Source organism: Ahaetulla prasina, chromosome 15 (assembly GCF_028640845.1).
Source record: "Ahaetulla prasina isolate Xishuangbanna chromosome 15, ASM2864084v1, whole genome shotgun sequence".
Taxonomy (NCBI): domain Eukaryota; kingdom Metazoa; phylum Chordata; class Lepidosauria; order Squamata; family Colubridae; genus Ahaetulla; species Ahaetulla prasina.
In genome coordinates, this window is record NC_080553.1 from 11,490,313 (window position 1) to 11,517,914 (window position 27,602).

Here is a 27,602-nt window from a genome sequence, read left to right on the forward strand (position 1 = left end):
GTGCTTCTCCTGGTTTCTGTTGATACCAGCCAATGCAGTAAGTAGTCTGAGTAGTTGTGCAGGAAAACATAATCGTTCCACCCAGAGATATGGAACTTGTTGGAGGTTGAGTCCAACTTAATTGACCATCAATGCCTTTAAAAGAGGAGAGGGAGGGAGGGTGGGAGGGTGGGAGGGTGGGGGAGAGAGACAGAGAGAGAGAGAAGGAGGAAGGAATACTGTTAAATTGATGCATCTTTGTTCACTCTGAGCCACCTAGAAGGGTCCAAATTCTTTTGAGAATCGCCACCAATTCTCTTTTGGCCCAGGAAAATTTTACCTGTGCAGTAAGTGAGGAGTGCAAGGAAGACGACAGCCCAACCCATGATCAATTTTGGCAAGGAATGTCCTTCTAGGAAAGGAAATTCTATCCTTTTTCAGAGCTTCGCCTTTCCTTTCCTTAAATGCCCCTCGCTTTCTCCTTTCATGCAAATGAGATCTGCACTCATTGGTTCCAGTAGAATAGTTTATTCCCCAAAAGCATGATGAGGTCTTCCAGTTTAGCCAATGACCAAAGGGCAGATTTGATTGGAGATTTGAAAATCAAGGGAGACATAAAAGCTCCCAATTAAACTTGACCGAATCTTCAAAGTTCCCTCAAACAACTTACTTTTTTTTAAATTTCATTTTGTCACAACAGTATACACAAACATTGTCATAAATAAAACAACATATCATGAAGAATATATATATATATATATATATATATATATATATATATATACACACATACATACACATACATATATGTAAAAAAATATGCATCAGCTATATTAATTTGATATAATGAAGGGAGCAATAGGACAGGAACGGTAGGCACTTTTGTGCTCTTAATGCACGCCCCTTATAGTCCTTTTAGGAATGGGGTGAGGTCAATAGTAGACAGTTTTTGGTTGAAGATTTTGGGATTTTGAGTAGAGACTATGGAGTCAGGTAATGAGTTCCAAGCCTTAACAACTCTGTTACAGAAGTCATATTTTCTGCAATAAGTTTGAAGCGGTTGACATTAAGCTTGAATCTATTTTTTGCTCTTGTAATATTGTGATTGAAGCTGAAGTAGTCTTTTACAGGAAGGATATTGCAATAGATGATTTTGTGTGTTAAACACAGGTCATGTCGAAGTCGATGGAGTTGTAAGTTTTCTAATCCCAGGATTTCAAGCCTGGTGGTATAAGGTATTTTGTTTTGCATGAACGGGACATGGAAATGCTTATATGTAAATAAAATTATGAAACTCTATTTATCTGCATAACATGTAAGGGCTAATAAGCATCTGGGCCTAATACATTTATTTTTTTAAAAAGCTAGAAATAAAATCCAAGAAGCCGTGGTGCAAAACACACCAAATAACTAGTGATGAATTGGATGATAAGGGACACTCTTCAATGCCCAATATTTATCATGACTGTTTCTCCAAATACTAGCACTATGTGAAGGACAGCTTTCAGGAATTTCGTAATATCTACACAAGTGCGGATTCATATCAAACATCCCTAAGTTATAAAAGAGGGCAGCACCCTTCAAATGCCAGGAGTTTGCTTGACTCCCAGAGTCACATGAGGCCCATCAAATACCTGTAAGCTCTAATGGAGGATGGTAAGAAAAACAGAAAGAAAAGACGTGAAGAACAGCTGGACTTTCTAAAGGAGGATAGGATGCTCTTGTCCGCTGGACATATGTCAACCAAAGTCCGCATTTCTTTCTTCCTGTCACATTTCACTTCTGCACACAGGACAATTTAAAAAAGAGAGAGAAGCTGAAATGAACCCAAGAGAAGGTTTTTGTCTCACTTCCCCACCTGAATCAATCACTGTGGAACTGACTACCCGTCCAGACGCAACAATAGTAGAAGGCTTCGTCTTCAAGGAGAGCCCCAGCGATAGTCAAGGACATCACGTTCCCTGATCTGGACCCGGAGAAACGTTCTGGAACCCCCGATGGCCTGGTACTGGTTGTATAGATCAAAGCTCGAGGTTTATTCCCAGGTATTTGCTGGGACCACCAAGGGTAGTTGCCATCCCCAAGACTCCCATTATCGTATCGACAAGATATGGTGACTGTGCCACCAAGGGCTACAAATTCTGGGTCCTTCAGGTTCTGCAGTTGTTGAAGGCTGGGGCCTGAAAGAGAGAAAGACGTTGCTGGTTCAACGGAGGGTCAAGAGGACCACCAAGAATGGCCAACTCAACTATCGAGCGAGGAAGCGCTTCTGAGGTTAGTTCTAGAAAGAATTGGGCCACCTTCTAAATGGATTTCTCTTACCAATAGAGATCAGGATGATGGAGAGAAGAAATGACCGGGAATTGTGGGAGATGTGGATGGGCCAACCCTTTCTCTAAAGTGCATGGATTTCCCCCTTGCCTCCTCTCCACCTCTCTTATATCCCCAAAGGACAAGAGAGGACCCCCTCATGCAAATGTCTTCCTCTCCAACTATCACCCCAGCCCTCTGGGTGTCTGATTAGAGAGGAGATGAGCAACTGCTAAGATGTGTCTAGTCTAAAATTATAATTTTCTTGCAGTGGGAGGAAAGGAAGAGACAAGAATGAGCTGTTTAGTAGACTGAAGACTATCTGGGGCTCATTCTGAGAACCTGTTTTGATCTGCTTGAGTCTACAAAGCCTTATTACAGAAAATGTATTTCAATTTGGACAAACATGGGATGGGTTGATGGAAGGTATTCCAACTTCATTGATTCATTCCCATGGTTCAAGGAGAGGAAATGTGCCTTTGAGACCAGAGATTTAAGGACAAAGAGGAGGTATTGCTGGTCTCTTCTCTAAAATTGCTGTTCACCTCTGGACGTTTCATCATCAGGCTAGGTGACAACTTCAGCGGGAATTTGGTTGAAGAGTCTTGTTTCAGTTCTTCACATCACTTTTACTGATCTTATATGGTCAATGGGTCATTGTATGTGACCTCTCGTGCCATGTGCCCTGCTGTGTGACTGGTTGGTCATTGTGGGAGATGGTCACCACGTGAAGAGTTGTTTGGTGCCATTGTTGGTTGGTCGCTTCTGCAGTTACAGATTAACAGAGTTGGGAGGGACCTTGTAGGCCATCTAGTCCACACACACCCCGCCAGCCCACTTGACTGATACGGCTCCTTATGGGTTTGAAGCCTGGTTCCAAATCGGTGTGTCTGTTGGTAGATCCATCAGTTGAATACCAGGCTTTGATGAACTTACATTGGTGGCATCTGATGGCACATGAATTCATCACATGGTGACAGGCCTGTCCATCACGTCTAAAAAGAGGATGGTCTTACTCCATTTGGGCATGTGGACTAGGGCAGGTCATAAGTAATCCATATATTCGTTTTTCTTAATTTCTGGAATACACCCGCCTAACCATTTCCTTTTATCCTGCACTACTCACTTATTCTGTGAATGCTCAGGGTCCTCCTCCCTCCCTTACTCTCAAGAAGGAGATGAGACACTTCAGGAGCCACATCTGGCCATACTTTTGCTCAAACATGAAAGGGCAGCAGCACCCCCTGCTGGCCATTGATTTTGCAACATCTCCCCAGCTGGGCAGAAGAAAGGAAGCATTTCTCACCCTTTGAAGACCATCATCACCCTTCTCCTGAAATATTTATTTATTTATTTATTTATTTATTTATTTTGTCATAACAATATATGTAGGTATCGTACAAAAAGATTATATAATATATAAACACATATATGAGTAAATATAAGGAGGTATAAGCATATATATAGGAAGAAGAAAAGAAAAACAATAGGACAGGAACGGTAGGCACGTTTGTGCGCTTATGCACGCCCCTTATGGTCCTCTTAGGAATGGGGTGAGGTCAATAGCAGAGAGTTTTTGGTTAAAGCTTTTAGGATTATGGGAAGAGACCACAGAGTCAGGTAAAGTATTCCAAGCACTGATGATTCTGTTACAGAAGTCATATTTTCTGCAATCTAGATTAAAGCGGTTGACATTAAGTTTAAATCTATTGGTTGCTCTTGTATTATTGCAATTAAAGCTGAAGTAGTCTTTAACAGGAAGGACATTACATTAGATGATTCTATGAGTTAAACCTAGGTCTTGTCGAAGGCGACAGAGTTCCAGGTTTTCTAAGCCTAGGATTTCAAGTCTGGTGGGATAAGGTATTTTGTTGTATTCAGAGGAGTGGAGAACTCTTCTTGTAAAATATTTCTGGACACGTTCAATAGTATTGATGTCAGAGATGTGGTGAGGGTTCCAAACAGGCGAGCTGTATTCTAGAATTGGTCTAGCAAATGTTTTATATGCTCTGGTTAGTAGTGTGGTGTTTTGGAAAAGAAGCTACGTAAGATTAGGTTTACGATTCTTAGAGCCTTTTTTGCTATGTAATTGCAGTGGGCTTTGGCACTTAGATCATTTGACATGAAAACTCCAAGGTCTTTAACGGGATGGGGTCATCTGTAAGGTAACGTCCATCAAGTATGTACTTAGTGTTGGGGTTCTTTTTTTCTATATGTAAGACTGAGCATTTGCTGGTTGAGATTCGGAGTTGCCAAGTTTTAGACCAAGCGGTTAGATGATCAAGGTCTTTTTGAATGATAGATGTATTGTCTGTGGTGTTAAATAGTTTGACACATATTTGAAATATTAGAGGAAGAACAAAAAATAAATAAAAGATGTGTTGGAAGAAAACAAGAATGGAACAAAATGGGTCGTCTTTATTCATTCTCCTACAGAAGATGTCCCAATGTCTCCCTTGATGTTTTTAACCCTCTGATTTCAAGTAGAGATCATATGTATGTCTGGAGCATCATGCTTGTTTGTGCTTTTCTTTCTTGACTTCCATGGTGAGCTTGAGGGAAAGAAGGGGACCTGTTCGACAGAGGAGTTCCATGCTTTCAGTGGCTCATTCATTTCTCCTGGTAAGAACATTCAGCACATGATGTCCAAAGCTCAACATCTAATCTAGGAGAACCACATGGGGGTGTGCCTGACATCTTCTAACTTTCACCCAAACTTGACCCACTGGCCAATTTTTAGCCTGTGTCCCTTTTATCCCATCTCCAATCAGGTGTCGAAGCATCTGCAAATCACCTGTAGCTTCTCTAATTTCACGTCTTACCTTTTGATAGTTTTTACTCAAACCACGGGGGACTGAGATTGTGGCCTTTCTCTGCTTTTTTCCCTTTTCCTGTTCCTGTTTCCTATTTCCTGTATTCCTCACCCCTCTTCCTAGAGTCAAAAAGACTTCTTTTGGAGATGGGAAAGAACCTGCAGGAGTTTCTCTCCTGTTTCTTCGACTCAAAGTCCCCAGTCGCAGATCAAGGTATGCTGCATGGGGTTTCAGTCTCAAGGGGAAGGAGGAAGGTTTTTGTCACACTTCCCCATCAGAATTCACCACCGTGCAACAATTAAACTTGACTGAATCTTCAAGGTTCCTTCAAACAACTTACATTTTACATGAACGGGACATGGAAATGCTTATATGTAAATGTAATTATGAAACTCTATTTATTTGCATAACATGCAAGGGCTAATAAGCATCTGGGCCTAATACATTTATTTTTTAAAAAAGCTAGAAATAAAATCCAAGAAGTCATGGTGCAAAACACACCAAATAACTAGTGATGAATTGGATGATAAGGGACACTCTTCAATGCCCAATATTTATCATGACTGAAGGACAGCTTTCAGGAATTTCGTAATATCTACACAAGTGCGGATTCATATCAAACATCCCTAAGTTATAAAAGAGGGCAGCACCCTTCAAATGCCAGGAGTTTGCTTGACTCCCAGAGTCACATGAGGCCCATCAAACACCTGTAAGCTCTAACGGAGGATGGTAAGAAAAACAGAAAGAAAAGACGTGAAGAACAGCTGGACTTTCTAAAGGAGGATAGGATGCTTTTGTCTGCTGGACATATGTCAACCCAAAGTCCGCATTTCTTTCTTCCTGTCACATTTCACTTCTGCACACAGGACAATTTAAAAAAGAGAGAGAAGCTGAAATGAACCCAAGAGAAGGTTTTTGTCTCACTTCCCCAACTGAATCAACCACTGTGGAACTGACTACCCGTCCAGACGCAACAATAGTAGAAGGCTTCGTCTTCAAGCTGAGCCCCAGTGATAGTCAAGGACATCACGTTCCCTGATCTGGATCCGGAGAAACGTTCTGGAACCCCTGAAGGTCTGTTACTGGTTGTATAGATCAAAGCTCGAGGTTTATTCCCAGGTATTTGCTGGGACCACCAAGGGTAGTTGCCATCCCCAAGGCTCCCACTATCGTATCGACAAGATATGGTGACTGTGCCACCAAGGGCTACAAATTCTGGGTCCTTCAGGTTCTGCAGTTGTTGAAGGCTGGGGTCTGAAAGAGAGAAAGACATTGCTGGTTCAACGGAGGGTCAAGAGGACCACCAAGAATGGCCAACTCAACTATTGAGCGAGGAAATGCTTCTGAGGTTAGTTCTAGAAAGAATTGGGCCACCTTCTAAATGGATTTCTCTTACCAACAGAGATCAGGACCATGGAGAGAAGAAATGCCCGGGACATTGTGGGAGATGTGGATGGGCCAACCCTTTCTCCCCTTATGGTCCTCTTAGGAATGGGGTGAGGTCAATAGTAGAAAGTTTTTGGTTAAAGCTTTTAGGATTATGAGAAGAGACCACAGAGTCAGGTAAAGTATTCCAAGCACTGATGATTCTGTTACAGAAGTCATATTTTCTGCAATCTAGATTAAAGCGGTTAACATTAAGTTTAAATCTGTTGGTTGCTCTTGTATTATTGCAGTTAAAGCTGAAGTAGTCTTTAACAGGAAGGACATTACAATAGATAATTCTATGAGTTAAACTTAGGTCTTGTCGAAGGTGACGGAGTTCCAAGTTTTCTAAGCCTAGGATTTCAAGTCTGGTGGGATAAGGTATTTTGTTGTTTTCAGAGGAATGGAGAACTCTTCTTGTGAAATATTTGCGTAGAGGAGATTCGGAAACCGGGACTAATTAAAAGGTCTCTATTAAAAATTCAACTCTGATGGTTGAGGAACAGGAAATCTAAAATTAAATCTAAATTTAAATCTAAACACTAAATACAAACTCGATGGACATTACCTTACAGATGTCCCCCACCCTGTTAAAGACCTTGGAGTTTTCATATCCAATGATCTAAGTGCCAAAGCCCACTGCAACTACATCGCAAAAAGGGCTTGAAGAGTTGTAAACCTAATCTTACGTAGCTTCTTCTCCAGAAACACTACACTACTTACCAGAGCTTATAAAACATTTGCTAGACCGGTTCTTGAATACAGCTCGGCTGTCTGGAACCCATACCACATTTCTGACATCAATACAATTGAACGTGTCCAGAAATATTTTACAAGAAGAGTTCTCCACTCCTCTGAATACAACAAAATACCTTATGCCACCAGACTTGAAATCTTGGGTTTAGAAAACTTAGAACTCTGCCGCCCTCGACAGGACCTGTGTTTAACTCATAGAATCATCTATTGCAATGTCCTTCCTGTTAAAGATTACTTCTCCTTCAATTGCAATAATACAAGAGCAAACAATAGATTTAAACTTAATGTTAACCACTTCAATCTTGAGTGCAGAAAATATGACTTCAGTAACAGAGTTGTTAATGCTTGGAACGCACTACCTGACTCTGTGGTCTCTTCTCAAAATCCCCAAAGCTTTAACCAAAAACTGTCTACTATTGACCTCACCCCATTCCTAAGAGGTCTGTAAGGGGCGTGCATAAGAGCACAAACGTGCCTACTATTCCTGTCCTATTGTTTCCTTTCACTATATCCAATTAATATAGTTATTGAATACTTATGCTTATATGTTGTATAGTTACTTTCATGCTTATGCTTATATATACTGTTGTGACAAAATAAATAAATTAAATAAATAAATAAATCATTTGAATTTCTCCAAGCACTCTACTTGATACCTGACCTTGACATGACAATGATACATATAATTGTGCAGCTCTCCTTCTTCCAAACAGGAAGAAAAGAAAAAAACAAACCCAAAAGGGGACTATACTCCCATTTGGACATCTGGACCAAGGCAGGTCGTAAGCAATTCTTGTATTTTGGTGGAAGGTGCCACCTTCTCTGTGGGGGCTCCTGCCCTCTGGAATGAGCTGCCTCCGGGGCTTCGTCAACTCCCCGACCTCCGGACCTTTTGCCGCGAGCTGAAGACGCTTTTGTTCCATCGCGCAGGGTTAGCTTAAATGCATTTTTTAAATGGGGTTTTTAAATGGGGTTTTTAATCTTATTTCAATTTTTAGGCGATATATTGAATTAGCTTATTTTATTTTTTTATTTATTTAATTTGGTCAAAACAATATATACAAGCATAGCATTATTAAGATTATATAATGTATAAACAAATATATGAGGAGAAACAAGGACCATTGAGGACTTGTATACTGCACGAATCAAGAAGAGGGCCGTGAAAATATTTGCAGATCACTCGCATCCTGGACATAAACTGTTTCAACCCCTACCCTCAAAACGACGCTATAGAGCACTGCACACCAGAACAACTAGACACAAGAACAGTTTTTTCCCGAAGGCCATTACTCTGCTAAACAAATAATTCCCTCAACACTGTCAGACTATTTACTGAATCTGCACTACTATTAATCGTTTCATAGTTCCCATCACCAATCTCTTTCCACTCATGACTGTATGACTATAACTTGTTGCTGGCAATCCTTATCATTTATATTGATATATTGACCATCAATTGTGTTGTAAATGTCATACCTTGATGAAGGTATCTTTTCTTTTATGTACACCAAGAGCATATGCACCAAGACAAATTCCTTGTGTGTCCAATCACACTTGGCCAATAAAAAACTCTATTCTATTCTATTCTATTCTATTCTATAAGCATATATATATATATAGGGAAAGAAACAAAAGGACAGGAACGGTAGGCACGTTTGTGCTCTTATGCACGCCCCTTATGGTCCTCTTAGGAATGGGGTGAGGTCAACAGTGGATAGATTTTTATATTGTTTTTTTAATCTTGTATTATATGCATTTTTATTGGCTGTGAACCGCCCTGAGTCCTTCGGGAGAAGGGCAGTATACAAATCAAATCAAATCAAATCAATCAATAAATAAATAAATAAATAAATAAATAAATAAATAAATAAATAAATAAATAAATAAATAAATAAATAAATAAATAGCTAGCTAGCTAGCTAGCTAGCTAGCTAGCTAGCAGAGTCCTTGGACCCGACCATGTCCTTTTCTCCTGCTTAGGTCAGCTCTTCTGTGAAGGATCCGCGCCCGCCTCCTTCCCTTCCTCTAGAGCAGAGGTCTGCAAACTTGGCTCTTTTAAGACTTGTGGACTTCAACTCAAGCTGGCTGAGGAATTCTGGGAGCTGAAGTCCACAAGTCTTAAAAGAGCCAAGTTTGCAGACCTCTGCTCTAGAGGAAGAGGTGGGACACATTTCAGGAGCCACATCTGGCCATCCTTTTGCTTAAGTTGGTTTTTGGAGAATCGTGAAAGGTCAGGAGCAGAAACCCGACTGGCCACTGATTTTGCAACATCTGTGTTGAAGAAATGCATCATTGAAGGGGTCCTTGGTGCTCATCAGTGCTAGAAGGAAGTGAGGGGCGAGGAGGAGGAGGAGGAGGACTACTACTACTTTGGAGTCCCTGGTTCTCTCTGAGCTTGGTTGTTTGCTTGCAGGTATTTCATTGTGCGCATGTTCTGTCCTCCTCGCCTCCGTCCGAATGATCGCTTAATTAGCCGGCTCTTATCAGCTCTGGCAGCAAAAGAGCCAGCGTCTGCCAAGAGCCCTCGTTAGCTGCCAAGATGCTGGTGAGTCACAACCTTCAGCTCTAGTCAATCCGTGGATTTGCCTGTTACAAAGAGACACACCAGCTCTTGCTGCCTTTTATATCCTGTGGGGTGTGGCTCCATGACTCAGCACTTCCTAGGCCTGCCCCTCCCCTGCTTCTGTTGTTCCTGCCTCTCCTGCCTATGAAACCTAGGGTCCAGCCAGGCCTGATTGCCATCAGCCGGGTCTGGAGGCATGGCCTGTGGGGGGGAAAGAGTCAGGGGATGGAGGCCTCGTTATCTCTTCCACCTGGCCTGCTTCTGGCTCCTGGAGCTGAGCCAGGGAAGCCGGTGCTCCCGAGGTAAGTCCTGACGGCCCTTCCCCCTCACTGTCCAAGTCACTTTCTGGCAGCAGGCCCGGCTCCGAGGCACTTTCGGGCATGGGGCCAGGTTCAGGGGCTGGAGCCACAACAGCGCATCATCTGTAAAGCTCAGCATCTAATCTAAGAGAATCACAAGCAAGTGTGCAAATTATTACGAAGTCTTCATCCTAACATCCTCTAACTTTGACCCAAACTTGACCCAGTGGCCACTTTTTAGCCTGCGTCTTCATAAAGTCCCTCTTCTCCGGTCTTATATCAACCCAAAGACGGCATTTCTTTCTTCCTGTCCAATTTCACTTCTGCGCACGGGGCAATTTAAAGAAAGAGAAACTGAAATGAATGCAAAGAGAAGGTTTTTGTCTCACTTCCCTTCTTGTCAAATTTTACTGATGCACACAGGACAAAAACAAAGGAAAGGAAAGGAAATGAAGAGAAGGGTTTTTGTCTCACTTCCGCACCTGAAAGAATCACTGTGAGACTGACTACCCGTCCAGACGCAACAATAATAGGTGGCTTCGTCTTCAAGGAGAGCCCCAGTGATAGTCAAGGACATCACGTTCCCTGATCTGGACCCAGAGAAACGATCTGGAACCCCTGGTGGTCTGGAACTGGTTGCATGGATCAGCGTTCGAGGTTTATTCCCAGGTATCTGCTGGGACCACCAAGGATGGTTGCTATCCCCAAGATTTCCACCATTGTATCGACAAGATAGGGTGACTGCCCTTCCAGCTGCGACAAACTCTGGGTCCTTCAGGGTCTGCAGTTGTTGAAGGCTGGGGCCTGAAAGAGAGCAAGATGTTGCTTGTTCAATGGAAGGTCCAAAGGACCACGAGTAACAAACCTAGCTACCTGGCAAGGAGGCTCTTCTGAGTTTAGTTCTAGAAAGTGTTGTGCCTCCTCTCTTACCAACAGAGATCAAGATTATGGAGAGAAGAAGCGCCCGGGACATGATGGGAGAACTCAAAAGGGGCCAATCCCTTCTCTGAAGCAAATGGATTTTCCCCTTGCCTCCTCTCCACCTCTCCTTAAATCCCCAAAGGACAAGACAGGACCTCCTCATGCAAATGTCTTGCCCTTCAACTGCCAACCCAACCCTTCGGGAGGCTGATTAGAGAGGAAAGGAAGAAGCTGCTAAGATGTGACTGGTTGAAAAGCAGTATTTCTGGTAGTAAGGAGCTGAGGAAGAAGCAAAGCACAGTCTCTGAATAGCTTGAAGGATTTCTGGAGGGCATTCCATGAATCTCTTCGGATCTGCAGGAGTTAAGGAAATGGTATTGGAGAAAAGCAATGCTTCGGGGTGTAGGTGGGATGGATTGGGGGGACAAAGAGCAAGCTCATTGATTAACAGAATAACAGAGTTGGAAGGGACCTTGGAGGTCTCCTAGTCCAACCCCCTGCTTAGGCAGGAAACTCTACACCACTTCAGACAAATGGTTATCCAACATCTTCTTAAAAAACTCCAATGTTGGAGCATTTATAACTTCTGGAGGGTAGTCATTCCAGTTCTCAAAGTTTGGACGTTTCTCCTTAGTTCTATATTGCTTCTCTCCTTGATTAGTTTCCACCTATTGCTTCTTGTCCTGCCTTCAGGTGCTTTGGAGAATAGCTTGACTCACTCTTCTTCGTGGAAGCCCCTGAGATATTGGAACACGGCTATCATGTCTCCCCTAGTCCTTCTTTTCATCAAACTAGACGTACCCAGTTCCTGCAACCGTTCTTCATATGTTTCAGCCTCCAGTCCCCTAATCAACTTTGTTGCTCTGCTCTGCACTCTTTCTAGACTCTCCACATCTTTTTTACATCGTGGCGACCAAAAAACTGGATGCAGTATTAATTTTACTCAAATAGGGCTCTCTAAGAGTGGAAAAAGAGGAGAACGATCCTCCGATTGGACATACAAAGTAGGGCAGTTCATAAACAATCCTCATACTGGTTTTTTATTAAAAAAAAAATTGAAACGTGCCACCAGAAACAGAGTTGGTGGAACTAACTATTTTCTTTTATCCCACATATTTCTCATGTTCTGCAAAGGATCATGCCCTCCTTCCTCCCAAACTCTAGTGGAAGAGACTGGACTTAGAAGGAACCACACCGGGCCGTCCTTTTGCTTAAGTCGTGTTTTTGTTTTTTTTTTGTTTTTTGTGGAGAAACATGAAAGGGCACCAGCAGCCCCTACTGGCCACTGATGTTGCGACATCTGCATGGTCCCCACATTGGCTGAAGAAATGCAGCATTTCGTTCTTCTGTTCAAACATCAGAGGAAGGGCAGGCAAAAAAAAAAAAAGAATGAGATGAAAGAGGACAAGAATTTTCCTCCTTTATTATTTCTCCTACAGAATATCTCACCAAGAGTCACCTGATGATTTTAATACTTGGATTTGAAAAAAAAAAAGACATTTAGGTAAAACTTATGTATACATCTGGAGCATTGTGCTTTTGTGTTCTTGCCCTTCTCAACCTTACTGGCTTGCTTGTGTGGCTTTGTGGTTGCCACAAAGGACCGCAGGTCAATTGTTGAGTGGGTTGCGCTCAGTCTTGGGACCTTCTTTGCCATGGTTGTGAAACGAATTACTGCAGTGGTTACATGAATCTCTTGGTTGCAAAACAAAACTGGTTTGCCCCAATTAACTTGGTTTGTTGGAAGCCAGCTGGGGAGGTCACAGAGACTGATCGCATGATTCGAGGATGCTCGAACTGTCCAAAATACATTCCCTGACTTTGTAATCCTTCTCTCTAACCATCTGCAACCGATGTTGAGCAAAGCCTTCAAGGAACGCTAAGCCACCTTCTAGTTTTTGACACAGTTCCCCATAAGGTGGAATCACTGTTCACTGAGCATTGCCATCATTTATTTATTTATTTATTTTTATTTATTTATTTTATTTTGTCACAACAAATATGTAGGTATCATACAAAAAGATTATATAGTAAATAAACACATATATGGGTAAATATAAGGAGGTATAAGCATATATATAGGAAGAAGAAAAGAAAAACAATAGGACAGGAACGGTAGGCACGTTTGTGCGCTTATGCACGCCCCTTATGGTCCTCTTAGGAATGGGGTGAGGTCAATATTAGAAAGTTTTTGTTTAAAGCTTTTGGGATTATGGGAAGAGACCACAGAGTCAGGTAAAGTATTCCAAGCACTGATGATTCTGTTACAGAAGTCATATTTTCTGCAATCTAGATTAAAGCGGTTAACATTAAGTTTAAATCTATTAGTTGCTCTAGTATTATTGCAATTAGGGCTGAAGTAGTCTTTAACAGGAAGGACATTACAATAGATGATTCTGTGAGTTAAGCTTAGGTCTTGTCGAAGGTGACGGAGTTCCAAGTTTTCTAAGCCTAGGATTTCAAGTCTGGTGGGATAAGGTATTTTATTGTTTTCAGAGGAATGGAGAACTCGTCTTGTAAAATGTTTCTGGACACGCTCAATTGTATTGATGTCAGAGATGTGGTGAGGGTTCCAAACAGGTGAGCTGTATTCTAGAATTGGTCTAGCAAATGTTTTATATGCTCTGGTTAGTAGTGTGGTGTAGTGTGGTGTAGTGTGGTAGATCACTGCTAGGGGTTTTGTGCCAGATTTCTGCTGATACCAACTCACATAATAGTTAGAAATGCTACCACCTGCCCTGGTACAGGGGATCCTGACTGTTCCTCCAGGAGATACTGATACTGAGATACTCCCTGCACTAACCTCAAAGTCAGCTCACTTCCCTGAATTGGGGGCAGCAGCTGATAGATTTCAACCCCTCTAGCCCCACCCCATAAGGGTGTCTTAAAAATGAGATACTATCTGAACCCCCTTTATAATTCTTTTTTTTTTTGCTTTTTTTTTTTATTCTTGCAGGGAGTGCTAAAAGCAAAGAGGTGGTCATCATCCCAACACACACTAACCTCTCCCCAAATTCAATTCAGCATGTGGTCATCTCCATTAAGGGACCTGATTCCTTGTGCTGAATGTACACCTTGTATACAGGCAACCCTCAATTTACGACACAACTGAAACCAGCAGAAAGGTTCTCACACGAGTCACATCCAATTTTGTGACCTTCTTTGCCACGGTTGTTAAGCAAGGAACTGCAGTTGTTAAGTGAATCATGCAGTCGTTAAGGGAATCCAGGTTCCGCCGTTGACTTTGTTCGTAGGTTGCTAGTTGGGAAGATCATACAGGGGATCACATGAAAAGATGGTGCAGAAACCATTGAAAACAAGGTTTGCTAAAAGCAAAGAGAAGACATTTCCCCTAAAACGCACTAAGCCCTCCCCAAATTTCCAAACCAAACTCAATTTGGCATCTGGGTCATATCCGTCCAAGGACCTGAGTCAGCGTGTTGTATGAAAACTATCGGGCCAGGTAGTCCTTGACTTATGACCACAGTTTAAACCAGTATTCTTCATTGCAAAGCAATGCGTCACACCAATTTTAACCACCTTTTCATGCGTCACGTGAGTCACACCAATTTTAACCACCTTTTTCCAAGGTTGTTCAACGGAGGACTGTTTTTTTTAAAGGGAATTACACCGTTTTGAAACCAATCCGACTTCTCTTCTTGAATTTGCTTCTCAGAAGATGGCTGGGAAGGTCATAGAAGGGATCCCATGAAAAGAGGCTGCTCAAAATGCGGTCAGATGGAAAATACTCTCCCTGGCTGTACGCAATTCTTTTTTAAGCCCATCTGCAAACTGTGTTCAGCGAAGCCTTCAAGGAAGGCTGAGCCACCTTCTAGTTTTTGTCACAGTTCCCCATAAGGTGGAATCACTGTGCACTGATAATTGCTATCATAAGACGCACAGTAATAGTCAGCCTCATCTTCTGGTCGAACGTGGGAGATGGACAAGGTGGCCAAATTGGAGGAAGAATCGATAGAACCAGAAAATCGCTCAGGGATTCCAGAAGGTCTGTTAGTATGCTGATAGATCAGCGGCAGGGGTTTTGTGCCAGATTTCTGCTGATACCAGCTCACATAGTAGGCAGAAATGCTACCACCTTCCCTGGTACAGGTGATACTGACGGTTTCTTGAGGTGGTACCGACAGAGAAGGTGGCTGAGTCATGGTGAACTGGGCCAAGGCACCTGCAGGGGAAAGAAAAGGGATGAAGTTGCATCTGTGATGCGATCAGATGGAAATGTTTTAGTTCAGCTGAAAGAAAGGGAGAAAAGGAGCGAGGAGAAGGGAATAATTCCAGCAAAGTAGAAATGTTCAAAGGAAGAGAAGAAGTTGCTTGATCTTGGCCAGTGAACAGGATACTTTACCAGTGAAGTAGGTGAGGAGGAAGAGGAGGAAGAGAAACGGTTGGGCCATGGCAGAGAAATGGGGCAAGGACGGATCTTCTAAAACCAAGGTTCCTTCTAGGTGGACCTCTTCTCCCCACGCTTAAGTTGAGCTGCGAGAAAGAGAGGCTGCAAAGGCATGCAAATCTCCTTCCTGTTTCTCCCGTTCAAAGCCTCTAGACCTATTTTGAGCACAAAGACAAGAGGTAGCTGGCAGAAGATTTCATTGGTGGGTCTCCACTCAAAGAGGGAGGAGGACCAGCCTCTCTCCCCATAACATCCAGAATTGATCTCGATTTTAGGATTCCCAGCTATCAGCATGTTGGAACCTAAGCAAAGGATGGGATGGACAGGTAGATCATTGGAAAGAAGTGATCCCTGCAGTAAGTTGCCCCCATGCCATGAAAGCTCCAATCTCGATTGCAGAAAATATGACTTCAGTAACAGAGTTGTTAATGCTTGGAACGCACTACCTGACTCTGTGGTCTCTTCCCAAAATCCCCAAAGCTTCAACCAAAAACTGTCTACTATTGACCTCCCCCCATTCCTAAGAGGTCTGTAAGGGGCGTGCATAAGAGCACAAGCATGCCTACCATTCCTGTCCTATTGCTTTCCTTCGTTATATCCAATTAATATAGTTAGTACATAATCATACTTATATATATGCTTATATATTGTATAGTTATTACATGCTTATGCTTATATATACTGTGTGACAAAATAAATGAATAAATAAATAAAAAATAAATAAAACTTTAGAAAGAAGACTAGAACCTTGAATGGCTCCCATAAGCCATTGCCTTATACACTGTAAGCCGCCCTGAGTCTTCAGAGAAGGGCGGGGTATAAATGTAAACAACAACAACAACAAAAGCATATTGGGAGCTAGTGCAGCTCAGGAAACAAAGGTGTAACCTGATACCTTTTCAACTACTGTCTGCTTGTGGTTGACTTTAAGGGCAACCCCATTGATCGCATGTTGGAGTCGTAGTCCATTTGGGAAGCGACCAAAGCATGTGTGACCATAAGCAGTGTATCCTTGCCCAGGAAAGGATGCAAAACCTGCACAGTGCAAATTGTGCAACAATCCTTCTGGGGTTGACTTTCATCTCCTCCTCCAACAGGAGCCAGGATTTCAGAGAAGTCCCCTGTAATGGAATGCATGGTTGACCTTGAGGGAAGGAAGGAAGAGATGTTGCCTGGGAAACAATCAGAGAAGGGGATCAAGAGCCCAGAATCGCTTAGTGGTCATAAGAAGAATCATAGGAAAGACCCACCCTTAAGATCCCCACCAATTGGAAGTGGGAAGTTTCTACTTTCAGGCTTGCAAAAGTTACATTAATATAGCCGTACGATGAAGTAGATTTAGTTTATCTTGAATTGGAGGGTTGACTTCCCCTGAATGCACATTGGCTCTGTTGGATATTGCGCAATCACAATCAGGAGCAAGGATGGAAGATCACAACACCTGGAAAGTCCAAAACCCCAAACACGTTCAATTGCAAGACTAGAGTTGAAGTTAGTTCTAGCCCATCCATCCCTACATCCTCCAGACATCAAGAAAGAATCTCCCCAGTAACCAACTGATGACTTCAATGGGGTCTTCAGTAGCCCCTTACCCAGTATGGGAGCCTGAGGGCCAGTGCACAAATGACCTAGAAATTGGACTTTTCCAAAGATCCAAAGAGAAATGATGGGAAAGGAGGCACCTAAGGTCTGGTAGAGGATTAGTTCTCCCCTGAAGGAAAGATAGAGAAGGGAACTGTAAGGCAATGAAAGGGTGGATCAAACACCAAGTATCCACACACAATCACACAAAACACACACATGTTACTCCGCTTATGTCATCTCCACTCCATGTTCTCCAAGGCTGGTTCAAACCTGTTATTTTTATTCTTTACTAAAAATCGGCATGCACAGCCACCTGCCACGATTGGAAGTGGACGTTAAGGTACTTTCTTAGCTCTTTGCCAATCTCTCTTTTCAATATGACTTGGGGGCCCCCATCAGGGCACCAAGAGCAATAATCAGCTTCTGCATCGAAGTTGGAGATGGACGAGTGGCTGAATTGGATGAAGGGAGAGAATAACCAGAAAAACCGCTCTGGGATTTTCTCCAGATGAGACAAATGCCTTTGACAATTAAAGGGACATTTCCCAGTGGAAGATTTTATCCGGGGAGTAAGAAGGCCAAGAGAAGCTGAGATGCCATCAGACAGAAATGCAGTTTATTAAGGTTGGGAAGGTAGAAAGGAGAAGAGGGGAGGTCCAAATTGCCACAAAACTAGAAATGTTCCTAGGAGGAGAATTAAATGTTGAGCTCTTCATACAAAGAGATAATTTACTACTGGAGTAGGGTAGGAGTAAGAACCCCAGGAGAAACATTTGGGCCACGGCAGAGAAGTGGGCAACACTTATATTTCTGAAAGCAACATTTCATTTCAACTGTCCCTTTCACAACTTTTATATTAAGTAGCAAGAAGAGGCGTTGCTAAATAATGCAAATATTTTCTGTGTCTATCCGTTTCTTAGGGGTCCCCTTCATACATTCAGCAACTAAAAAGGGGGTTCACATAGGATCGCATTTTTAGGACTCCCCTATGGGGTGGGGTTAGGGGGTTGAAATCGATCAGCTGCTGCCCCCAATTCAGGGAAGTGAGCTGACTTTGAGGTTAGTGCACGATGTGCTAAAAGCAAAGGGGTGGGCTTCACCCAACACAAATGAACCCCTCCCCAAATTCAGTTCAGCATCTGGTTCATATCCATTCAAGGACCTGAGTCAGTGTGTTGTATGAAAACTATCGGGGCAGGTAGTCCTTGACTTATGACCACAGTTTAAACCAGGATTTTCCTTGCAAAGCAGTACGGTTGTCAGCGTTCCAGAAAACCCCTCCTGCAGAAAAGACTCCGAAACCAACATCTTTCAAAGTTTTTTTACTAGCATAGGTAAACAGGCACAGTTGGAGGAAAATCGGAACTGGAGATTCCGGGTTCCTCCCTCAGTAATACAAACCCCAAAATCTCCACCCTCGTGAACCGTCTGCCAGTCACATGCTCTAATCCTCAACCGTCCCATGTCGAAGCGTCACTCCGGCCACTTCTTCTCCAGATGCGAATCCAGCCTGACCTTGACCGGCAGAAAATGTTATTATGTCTCATCATTCCTTGCACCCTCCTCCCCTCCTTTTTTCCCACAGAGGAGAATTGTGGCAGCGCATGGAAGCCTTCAGCCTAGTATGGCTTCCAAAGCTGACAGCGGTCTTCACATGAGTCACACCAATTTTAACCACCTTTTTCCAAGGTTGTTCAACGGAGGATTGCTTTTTTTAAAGGGAATTACACCGTTTTGAAACCAATCCGACTTCTCTTCTTGAATTTGCTTCTCAGAAGATGGCTGGGAAGGTCATAGAAGGGATCCCATGAAAAGAGGCTGCTCGAAATATTGAAAATACTCTCCCTGGCTGTGCGCAATTCTTTTTTAAGCCCATCTGCAAACTGTGTTCAGCGAAGCCTTCAAGGAAGGCTGAGCCATCTTCTAGTTTTTGTCACAGCTCCCCATAAGGTGGAATCACTGTGCACTGATAATTGCTATCATAAGACAAACAGTAATAGTCAGCCTCATCTTCTGGTTGAACGTTGGAGATTGACAAGATGGCCGAATTGGAGGAAGAATCGATAAAACCAGAAAATCGCTCAGGGATTCCAGAAGGTCTGTTAGTATGCTGATAGATCAGCGGCAGGGGTTTTGTGCCAGATTTCTGCTGATACCAGCTCACATAGTTGCCAGAAATGCCACCACCTTCCCTGGTACAGGTGATCTTGACGGTTTCTTGAGGTGGTACCGACAGAGAAGGTGGCTGAGTCATGGTGAACTGGGCCAAGGCACCTGCAGGGGAAAGAAAAGGGATGAAATTGCATCTGTGATGCGGTCAGATGGAAATGTTTTAGTTCAGCTGAAAGAAAGGGAGAAAAGGAGCGAGGAGAAGGGAATAATTCCCGCAAAGTAGAAATGTTCAAAGGAAGAGAAGAAGTTGCTTGATCTTGGCCAGTGAACAGGATACTTTACCAGTGAAGTAGGTGAGGAGGAAGAGGAGGAAGAGAAACGGTTGGGCCATGGCAGAGAAATGGGGCAAGGACGGATCTTCTGAAACCAACGTTCCTTCTAGGTGGACCTCTGCTCCTCACGCTTAAGTTGAGCTGCCAGAAAGAGAGGCTGCAAAGCCATGCAAATCTCTTTCCTCTTTCTCCCGTTCAAAGCCTCTAGACCTATTTCTAGAACAAAGACAAGAAGTGGTTGGTGAGAAATTTCATTGGTGAGTCTCCACTGAAGGAGGAAGGAAGAAGGGGAAGGGTAGAGAGTCCAACTCCACCTCTCTTCCCTTAATATCCAGAACCAATCTGCCTTTCGCATTATCACGATTCAGTGTACTAGATCCTACGCAAAGGGTCCGATGGGCAGGTGGACCATTGGGAAGAGGTGGTCTTTACAGTAAGTTGCCTCCATGCCCGGAAAGCTTTATAAGGTCCATCAGAACCTTGAATGAAACCCAGAAACGTATTGGGAACTAGTGCAACTCAGGAAATAGAGCTGTAACTTGGATTAACAGACACCTTTTCAACTTACATATACTCTTCAAGGGCAATCCCATTGACTGCGCATTGGAGTAGTCCATTTGGGAGGTAATCCAAAGCTGATCCCCACCAATTCAGGGAAGTGACCTGACTTCGAGGTTAGTGTAAGGCAGGGGTGTCCAAACTTGGTCCCTTTAAGACTTGTGGACTTCAATTCCCAGAGTTCCTCAGCCAGCTTTGCTGGCTGAGGGACTCTGGGAGTTGAAGTCCACAAGTCTTAAAGGGACCAAGTTTGGACACCCCTGGTGTAAGGTTTGCTAAAAAAACAAAGAGAAGGCACTTCCAATCAAACATGCTAAGCCCTTCCCAAATTTCCAAACCAAACTCAATTCAGCATCTGGTTCATATCTGTTCAAGGACCTGAGTCAGCGTGTTGTATGAAAACTATCAGGGCAGGTAGTCCTTGACTTATGACCATAGCTGAAAACAGTTGTTTTTTTTTTTTTGCTGTTGCAAAGCAAAGCGGTCCTAACATGAGTCACACCGATTTTATGATCCTTTTGCCATGGCTGTTAAACAGATGGCTGCTTTTTGAACGTGAATTACACACTTGTGAAGCCAATCCGGTTTCCCACATTGGTGTTGTGACTCGTCCTCCCTCCTCTCCTCAGCTGGGCCATCTCCAACCGGGCCTTTTATCAGACTCCAAGTCTAATAATGAAGATGAACGGCCTGTCATGCCTGTAGCCCCCGGCCCTGGCCCTATGCCCGGAGAGGATTCCAGGAGTAAAGGGACAAGCCCGATAAACCTCACTCATACAACGTGTGTTCCTTTGGCTCAGCCTTCAGAGCAGGAAGCCAGCCAGGTGGTGGAATTAAATGGGCCTATTCCCTCTGACCCCTCCTTTTCCCAGACGCTAACAGCAGATCCAGCTGAAAACAATTCAGTGTGGGTGGACCCTCGCTTCCAGAGATCTGAGAGGCGACACCAGCAGAAGGAAGGGTGGGGCAGGCCTGGATAAAAGCTGAGTCATGAAGCCACACCCCACAGCCTATATAAAGGACCTGCTTTTGGCATTCCAACCTTGAGTCAAGCAAAGTCTCATCTAGTTTGCTGTTATCGGATTCCATCGCTGAAGTCACAACTTGGACTCCTGCCTGCCCTGATAAACCTCGAAGGAACTTGGCAAGCTGCAAAGGCTTCGTTGTCAAATTTGTTACGGACTTCCTTGACTCGTTCATCGGAGTGGGAGTGGGACACGACAATTGGATTTGCTACTCAGAAGCTGGCTGGGAAGGTCATAGAAGGCATCACATGAAAAGAGGATACTGAAACAATAGAAAACACAATCCCTGGCTGTGTGCGATTCTTCTGTCAAACCATCTGCAACCAATGTTGAGCGAAGCGTTCAAGGAAGGCTGTGACACCTTCTGGTTTTTGTCACACTTCCCCATAAGGGGAAATCGCTGTGCTCTGAAGATTCTCATCGCTAGACAAACAGTAATAGCCAGCCTCATCATCTGGTTGTACGTTGGAGATGGACAAGGTGGCCAAATTGGAGGAAGAATCGACAGAACCAGAAAATCGCTCAGGGATTCCAGAAGCTCTCTCGCTATCTTTATAGATCACTGCTAAGGGTTTCGTGCCAGGTTTCTGCTGATACCAGCTCACATAATAGTCAGAAAAGCTACCCCCTGCCCTGGTACAGGTGAACCTGACGGTTCCTCCAAGGGATACCGACAGAGAAGGTGGCTGAGTCAGGGTGAACTGGGCCAAGGCACCTGCAGGGCAGAGAAAAGGGAATAAAATGCAACTGAGTTGCAGTCAGATGTAAATATATAAATATTCAGGTGAAAGAAAGGAAAAAAAGAGCAAGGAGAAGGGAACAATTCCAGCAAAGTAGACACGTTCCAAGGAAGAGAAGAAGGTGCATGATCTTTGCCAGTCAGCAGGATACTTTACCAGTGAAGTAGGTGAGGAGGAAGAGGAGGAAGAGAAATGGTTGGGCCATGGCAGAGAACTGGGCAAGGTCAGGACTGATCTTCTGAAACCAACGTTCCTTCTAGGTGGGCCTCTGCTCCTCAACGCTTAAGTTGAGCTGCCAGAAAGAGAGGCTGCAAAGCCATGCAAATCTCCTTCCTGTTTCTCCCTTCTAAAGCCTCTAGACCTATTTCTAGGACAAAGACAAGAGTTGATCGGCAGGAGATTTCATTGGTGAGTCTCCACTGAAAGAAAAAAGGCAGAGACTCCAACCCCATGTCTCTTCCATTAGCATCCTGAATTGATCTGTTTTTAGGATTCCCAGATTTCAGTATGTTGGCTGGACATATGATCCGATGGACAGCTAGACAGATATTGGAAAGAGGTGTTCCCTGCAGTAAGCTACCCCCCATGCCAGGAAAGCTTTAGAAGGAGGACTAGAACCTTGAATGGCCCCCAGAAGCCTACTAGGATCTAGTGCAACTCAGGAAACAGAGGTGTAACCTGGATAATTTTCAGCTTATGCATACCCTTCAAGGGCTACTGCACATTGTGGTAGTCCATTTGGGAGGTAATCCAAATCTGATCCCTCCTAATTCAGTGAAGTGACTTGACTGCAAGGTTAGTGTAAATTTTGCTAAAAACAAAGAGATGGCTCTTCCGATAAAACACACTTAAGCCCTCCCCAAATTTCCAGACCAAACTCAATTCAGCATCTGGTCATATCTGTTCAAGGACCTGAATCAGTGTCACAATTGCTAACAAAGCAATTGTTGTAGAGATCACTCCCCTCCGGCCGCTGTGGGTTACCCTGGGAGACAGCCTTGAGAGAGAGATGTCTGGAATGTACTTTTGTTTTTTTGCCTGCTGTGCTGCTTCGCTGTTTTCCCATCCCTCTTGCCTATGGCAACTTGAGAGCAGATCAGGGATGCTTTGCAAGTTAACATGATATAGGGTCTTCTGCTTGAGCAGGGGGCTGGACTAGAAGACCTCCAAGGTCCTTTCCAGCTCTAATTCTGATTGAGATTGAGACTCGCAAGATTCTGTCGTTTGAGCTTTGCAGTGAAGAAGATTTAGTTCATCTTGTCCGGTTTGCCAGATCCTCACTTCACTTTTTCCCTAGCTGGTTCAACTCACTTTCTATTTCAAGACACTTGTGGTTTTTTTTTTGAGGGGGAGGGGGGTTTACTGAAAATTGTTCCGTGTGGTTACTCCTATGCTCAGCCACCTGCAACTAAGTGAGGCTCTTGTGAGCACTGATGAAGAAGGTTTTGTCCCAGTTCTCCCGTTCAGTAAGATCATTGTGCTCAGCTCTCTTGTCTTCACGAGATAAATTGTTATTATCAGCCTTGCTTGAATGGTGCAGATCAGGGGTGAAACCTAAAAATTTTCCCTACCGGTTCTGTGGGCGTGGCTTAATTGGTGGGTGTGGCTTGGTGGTCAAGTGACTGAATGGGCATGGTCAATAATAATAAATAATAAAAATAATAAGGTATACAAAACTTGGGAGGCACCGGTCTTTCTTTAAAAATAGAGGCCCCGGTCTACCAATTGCCTTTTACTGACAGGCCCCGGTCTACCTTCTTTAAAAATACTACGGTGCTGATCAGCTGTAGTGCCGCCCTTTGAAGTGCCGCAGCAGTCATTTAAGGCCGATTGCAGCTATATCACCACTGAGTGCTTCAGGGACAGAGAAGAAGAACAGCAAGGCGTGGGGGGTGGTGGGGAGCCAGGGATTTTTGCTACCGGTTCTCCTTACTACCTGTCCTCATCGCTACCGGATCGCGCGAACCGGTCCGAACTGGGAGCATTTCACCCCTGGTGCAGATAGACCGGAAAGAAGAATTGGACAAACAGTCAGCAGAACCGTAAAATCACTCAGGGATTCCCAGATGGACATGTAGATAGTTCTCAACTTACAAACCAGATCATTTATGTTTACGGTTTGCCAATTATTATTATTATTATTATTATTATTATTATTATTATTATTATTATTATTATTATTATTATTTGCATTTATATCCCGCCCTTCTCCGAAGACTCAGGGCGGCTTACACTATGTTAGCAATAGTCTTCATCCATTTGTATATTATATACAAAGTCAACTTATTGCCCCCAACAATCTGGGTCCTCATTTTACCTACCTTATAAAGGATGGAAGGCTGAGTCAATCTTGGGCCTGGTGGGACTAGAACCTGCAGTAATTGCAGGCAGCTGCTGTTAATAACAGACTGCATTAGCAGTGGCAGCACTCCAGAGGGTTAACGTCATTGCCCAGAGGATCATCGGTTGCCCTCTCCCTCCTTGGAAGAGCTTTATAGCTCCCGCTGCCTTAAGAAAGTTCAAAACATTCTTAAAGATCCATCTCATCCTGGGCACTCCTTTTTTTTTTTTTTGGAACTATTACCATCTGGCAGCCGGTACAGGGCAATAAAAACAAGGACAAATAGGCTGAAAAACAGCTTCTATCCCAGAGCAGCAACTACGTTGAATTCTTCTGTATAGTGCAATATTAATGCAATATCAGGGGTTTTCAGTTCAATTGTACAGAATGCGAAGGATGTGTGTTTGTGTTTTATTTTGATAGTTATAACCTACACTGAAAATGGTATTTAATTTCGTTGTATGAGGTGCAATGACAATAAAGTAAACTAACTAATTTAGCGACTGTTTGAAGTTACAAAGGCACTGAAAAAAGGTGACTTGTGAGCAGTCCTCACAACTGTGACCATTGCAGCATCCTCACGATCATGTGATCCAAATTTGGGGCATGTAAATTTATGACGGTTGCACTGTCCCAAGGTCTGGTGAGCCTCATTTACAAACTTCCCGGCTTCCAACACTTGAAGTCAATGGGATTTGCTTAACGACGGCAGGATTCGCTCAACGTTTGCAGTGGTTCGCTTAACAAGACTAGCAAAAATGGTGTATAAAATTGGATGCTGCTCAATTAACAACCGCCGTGTTTAGCAGCAGAAATTCTACTCCCGGTTGTGGTCATACATTGAGGACTAGCTGTAGTAATATCCCTCTTCTACTACTCATAATTTGAATAGAGTAGAGTAGAGTAGAGTAGAGTAGAGTAGAGTAGAGTAGAGTAGAGTAGAAAATGAATAGAATAGAATAGAATAGAAAATGAATAGAATAGAATAGAGTAAAATAGAATAGAATAGAAAAAAGGAATAGAATAAGGAAAGAAGAAAGGAGAATAGAATAGGGCAGTGAGCAGGGCTTTCTGTTTCACTTCTGCATCTGAAGGCAACAGTGTGTAACTGATCGTTATGCCACACAGCACAGTAATAACCCGCTTCGTCGCCCTCCTCAACACTCGAAATGGTCAACTTGGCACTGTTGCCGTAAGTGTCGGCAGAGAAACGGGCGGGAATCCCGCTGGCCCTTTCCCTGGATTTGTAGATGAGCAACTTGGGAGGCTGGTCTCCTTTCTGCTGATACCAGGATGGGTTCGCGGGGCTGATAAACTCCACGCCTTGCAGGGTACAGGTTATGACGGTTGTTCCTGCAAGGCCCACTGAAAGGGGGTCGCTTTGAATCACCTGCGCCTGGGAGAAGACACCTGCAAAGAATGAGATGGTCAACCTCCTGCCTTGCAAGACTGCAAAGGAATCCTGTCTTGTTGTAAATTGAGGAAGAGGAAGGGAGGAGGAGGAGGAGGAGGAGGAGGAGGAGGAGGAGGAGGAGGCGGAGGAGGAGGAGGAGAAGAAGAGGAAGAAGAAGAAGAAGAAGAAGAAGAAGAAGAAGAAGAAGAAGAAGAAGAAGAAGAAGAAGAAGAAGAAGAAGAAGAAGAAGAAGAAGAAGAAGAAGAAGAAGAAGAAGAAGAAAGACATAGACATAGTTAAGGCTTCCTCCTTGTATTTTCCCAACCGTGACCTCCCGAAGGAGATTGGGCTGAGAGGGAGTGACTGGTCCATTTAGCTGGCTTCCATGCCTTGCATCAGAGTAGACCAAAAGGTCTCCCAGTTTCTACTCCAGCACCTTCACCACTATGCCACTCTGGTTCTCCAACACTGCTTTGGGAAACCGAGGCAAAATCCTTGGCTAAAACCATGACACGGACAACTCCGATTCTTGTTACAGTGCCGCTACTCAGCGTCAACCCTTCCCATGCTCACCAAAGCAAGAAATTAGGACAGCGAGGACTCCATAGCAATTCGCCATGGTGGTGAATGGAGACCAGAGCAGCTTGGCAAAGTTCTCCCATTCTTCTCAATTTAAAGTCTTGTGAGGGCTAGAAAAGGTGTCCTGTATGCAAATTGGCGCTTCCTTCCTGGAGCGTGGAATGATTGTGGGTCAAACAATTTTTTGCTCAAAGGGTTTTTTTTTTTACGGGTTTCTTTTGGGGCCAGTACAGATCCTTGACTTAAGAGTGTCATATGTTATATTTTATATTATAGTTCCATGGTATTCTGCAGATACCATCTACCTCAGCAGGCAGAGGAGAATCGATCCTTTTCTACCAGTTCATGTAGATCTCAAAGCTTAGGAACCTTTGTTGTTGTTAGTTGCGAAGTCGTGTCCGACCCATCGCGACCCCATGGACAAAGTTCCTCCAGGCCTTCCTATCCTCTACCATCCTCTGGAGTCCATTGAAGCTCATACCGACTGCTTCAGTGACTCCATCCAGCCACCTCATTCTCTGCCGTCCCCTTCTTCTTTTGCCCTCCATCATTCCCAGCATCAGGCTCTTCTCCAGGGAGTCCGTCCTTCTCATTAGGTGGCCAAAGGATTTGAGTTTCCTCTTCAGGATCTGGCCTTCTAAAGAGCAGTCAGGGTTGATTTCCTCTGGGACTGACCGGTTAGATCGCCTTGCAGTCCAAGGGACTCGCAGGAGTCTTCTCCAGCACCAGAGTTCAAAGGCCTCAATTCTTTGGGGCTCAGCCTTCCTTATGGTCTAACTTGCACAGCCATCCATTCCAACTGGGAAAACCATCGCCTTAACCATATGCACTTTTGTTGGCAGGGTGATGTCTCTGCTTTTTAGTACTCTGTCTAGCTTTGCCATAGCTTTCCTCCCCAGGAGCAAGCCTCTTTTAATTTCTTGGCTGCAGTCCCCCTCTGCAGTGATCTTGGAGCTCAGGAAAATAAAATCTGTCACTACCTCCATTTCTTCCCCATCTATCTGCCAGGAATTGAGAGGGCCAAATGCCATGATCTTAGTTTTCTGAATGTTGAGTTTCAAGCCAACTTTTGGAATCTTAGGAGCCGGAATTTATTTTTTGATCTTAGAGCTCCACCTGGTGGCAAGGCTTTTGAATCACTATCTTGGCTTGAGTTGGGTGAGAAGGTTCTTCAGCTTGAATGAATCAAACAGAAGTTTAGATCAACAAAGGGTTTCCTCCCGTGGGAGGTGGCGACAAATGCAGCAAAAATAGCCGTGGTTTCCGGAATCCGAATGACCGTTAACCACAAATAAGAAGTATGGTGAGACAGACGCAACCCTCACACACAGATAGTTTCCTGTTGGCTGAAGTTGGTAGAGATACTTGCAGATAACATTGTTTTTGCATGTATATGCTCACCTTGAAAGTGACCGCATGACTTTCTCTTTTTTCCAGGCTCGATTGACCAATCGATCAACT

At 43.7% G+C, this 27,602-nt stretch overlaps 1 protein-coding gene and 2 gene segments (V, D, J or C); all 3 read right to left on the bottom strand.

Moving 5' to 3' along the window:
* Nucleotides 1–6,039: 6,039 nt before the first annotated feature.
* LOC131185854 (immunoglobulin lambda-1 light chain-like) lies at nucleotides 6,040–15,545 on the bottom strand. The gene is made up of 4 exons (XM_058158784.1): nucleotides 15,433–15,545; nucleotides 14,939–15,252; nucleotides 6,499–6,586; nucleotides 6,040–6,356 (listed from the first exon to the last, which is right to left on the bottom strand). Exons 1-4 carry the CDS (start codon nucleotides 15,479–15,481, stop codon nucleotides 6,040–6,042), a joined length of 768 nt encoding a protein of 255 aa, XP_058014767.1. The 5' UTR covers nucleotides 15,482–15,545.
* Nucleotides 15,546–18,402: 2,857 nt separating this feature from the next.
* Nucleotides 18,403–22,113, bottom strand: LOC131185890 (immunoglobulin lambda variable 6-57-like). The segment is given in 3 exon segments: nucleotides 18,403–19,335; nucleotides 19,516–19,721; nucleotides 21,985–22,113. Coding segments are annotated over 2 exon segments (390 nt in total).
* A 1,123-nt stretch (nucleotides 22,114–23,236) lies between these two features.
* LOC131185855 (immunoglobulin lambda variable 3-9-like) lies at nucleotides 23,237–27,303 on the bottom strand. The segment is given in 3 exon segments: nucleotides 23,237–23,322; nucleotides 25,238–25,579; nucleotides 26,136–27,303. Coding segments are annotated over 3 exon segments (474 nt in total).
* Nucleotides 27,304–27,602: the final 299 nt, after the last annotated feature.

Coding starts and splice junctions, on each gene's coding strand:
- LOC131185854 (XM_058158784.1), bottom strand. CDS start 15,481: ATGGCCCAACCGTTTCTCTTCCTCCTCTTCCTCCTCACCTACTTCACT. Junction 15,253..15,432: donor CCTCCTCACCTACTTCACTG/GTAAAGTATCCT, acceptor TTTCCCCTGCAG/GTGCCTTGGCCCAGTTCACC. Junction 6,587..14,938: donor ATAGCAATTATCAGTGCACA/GTGATTCCACCT, acceptor CCCATTCCTAAG/AGGACCATAAGGGGAGAAAG.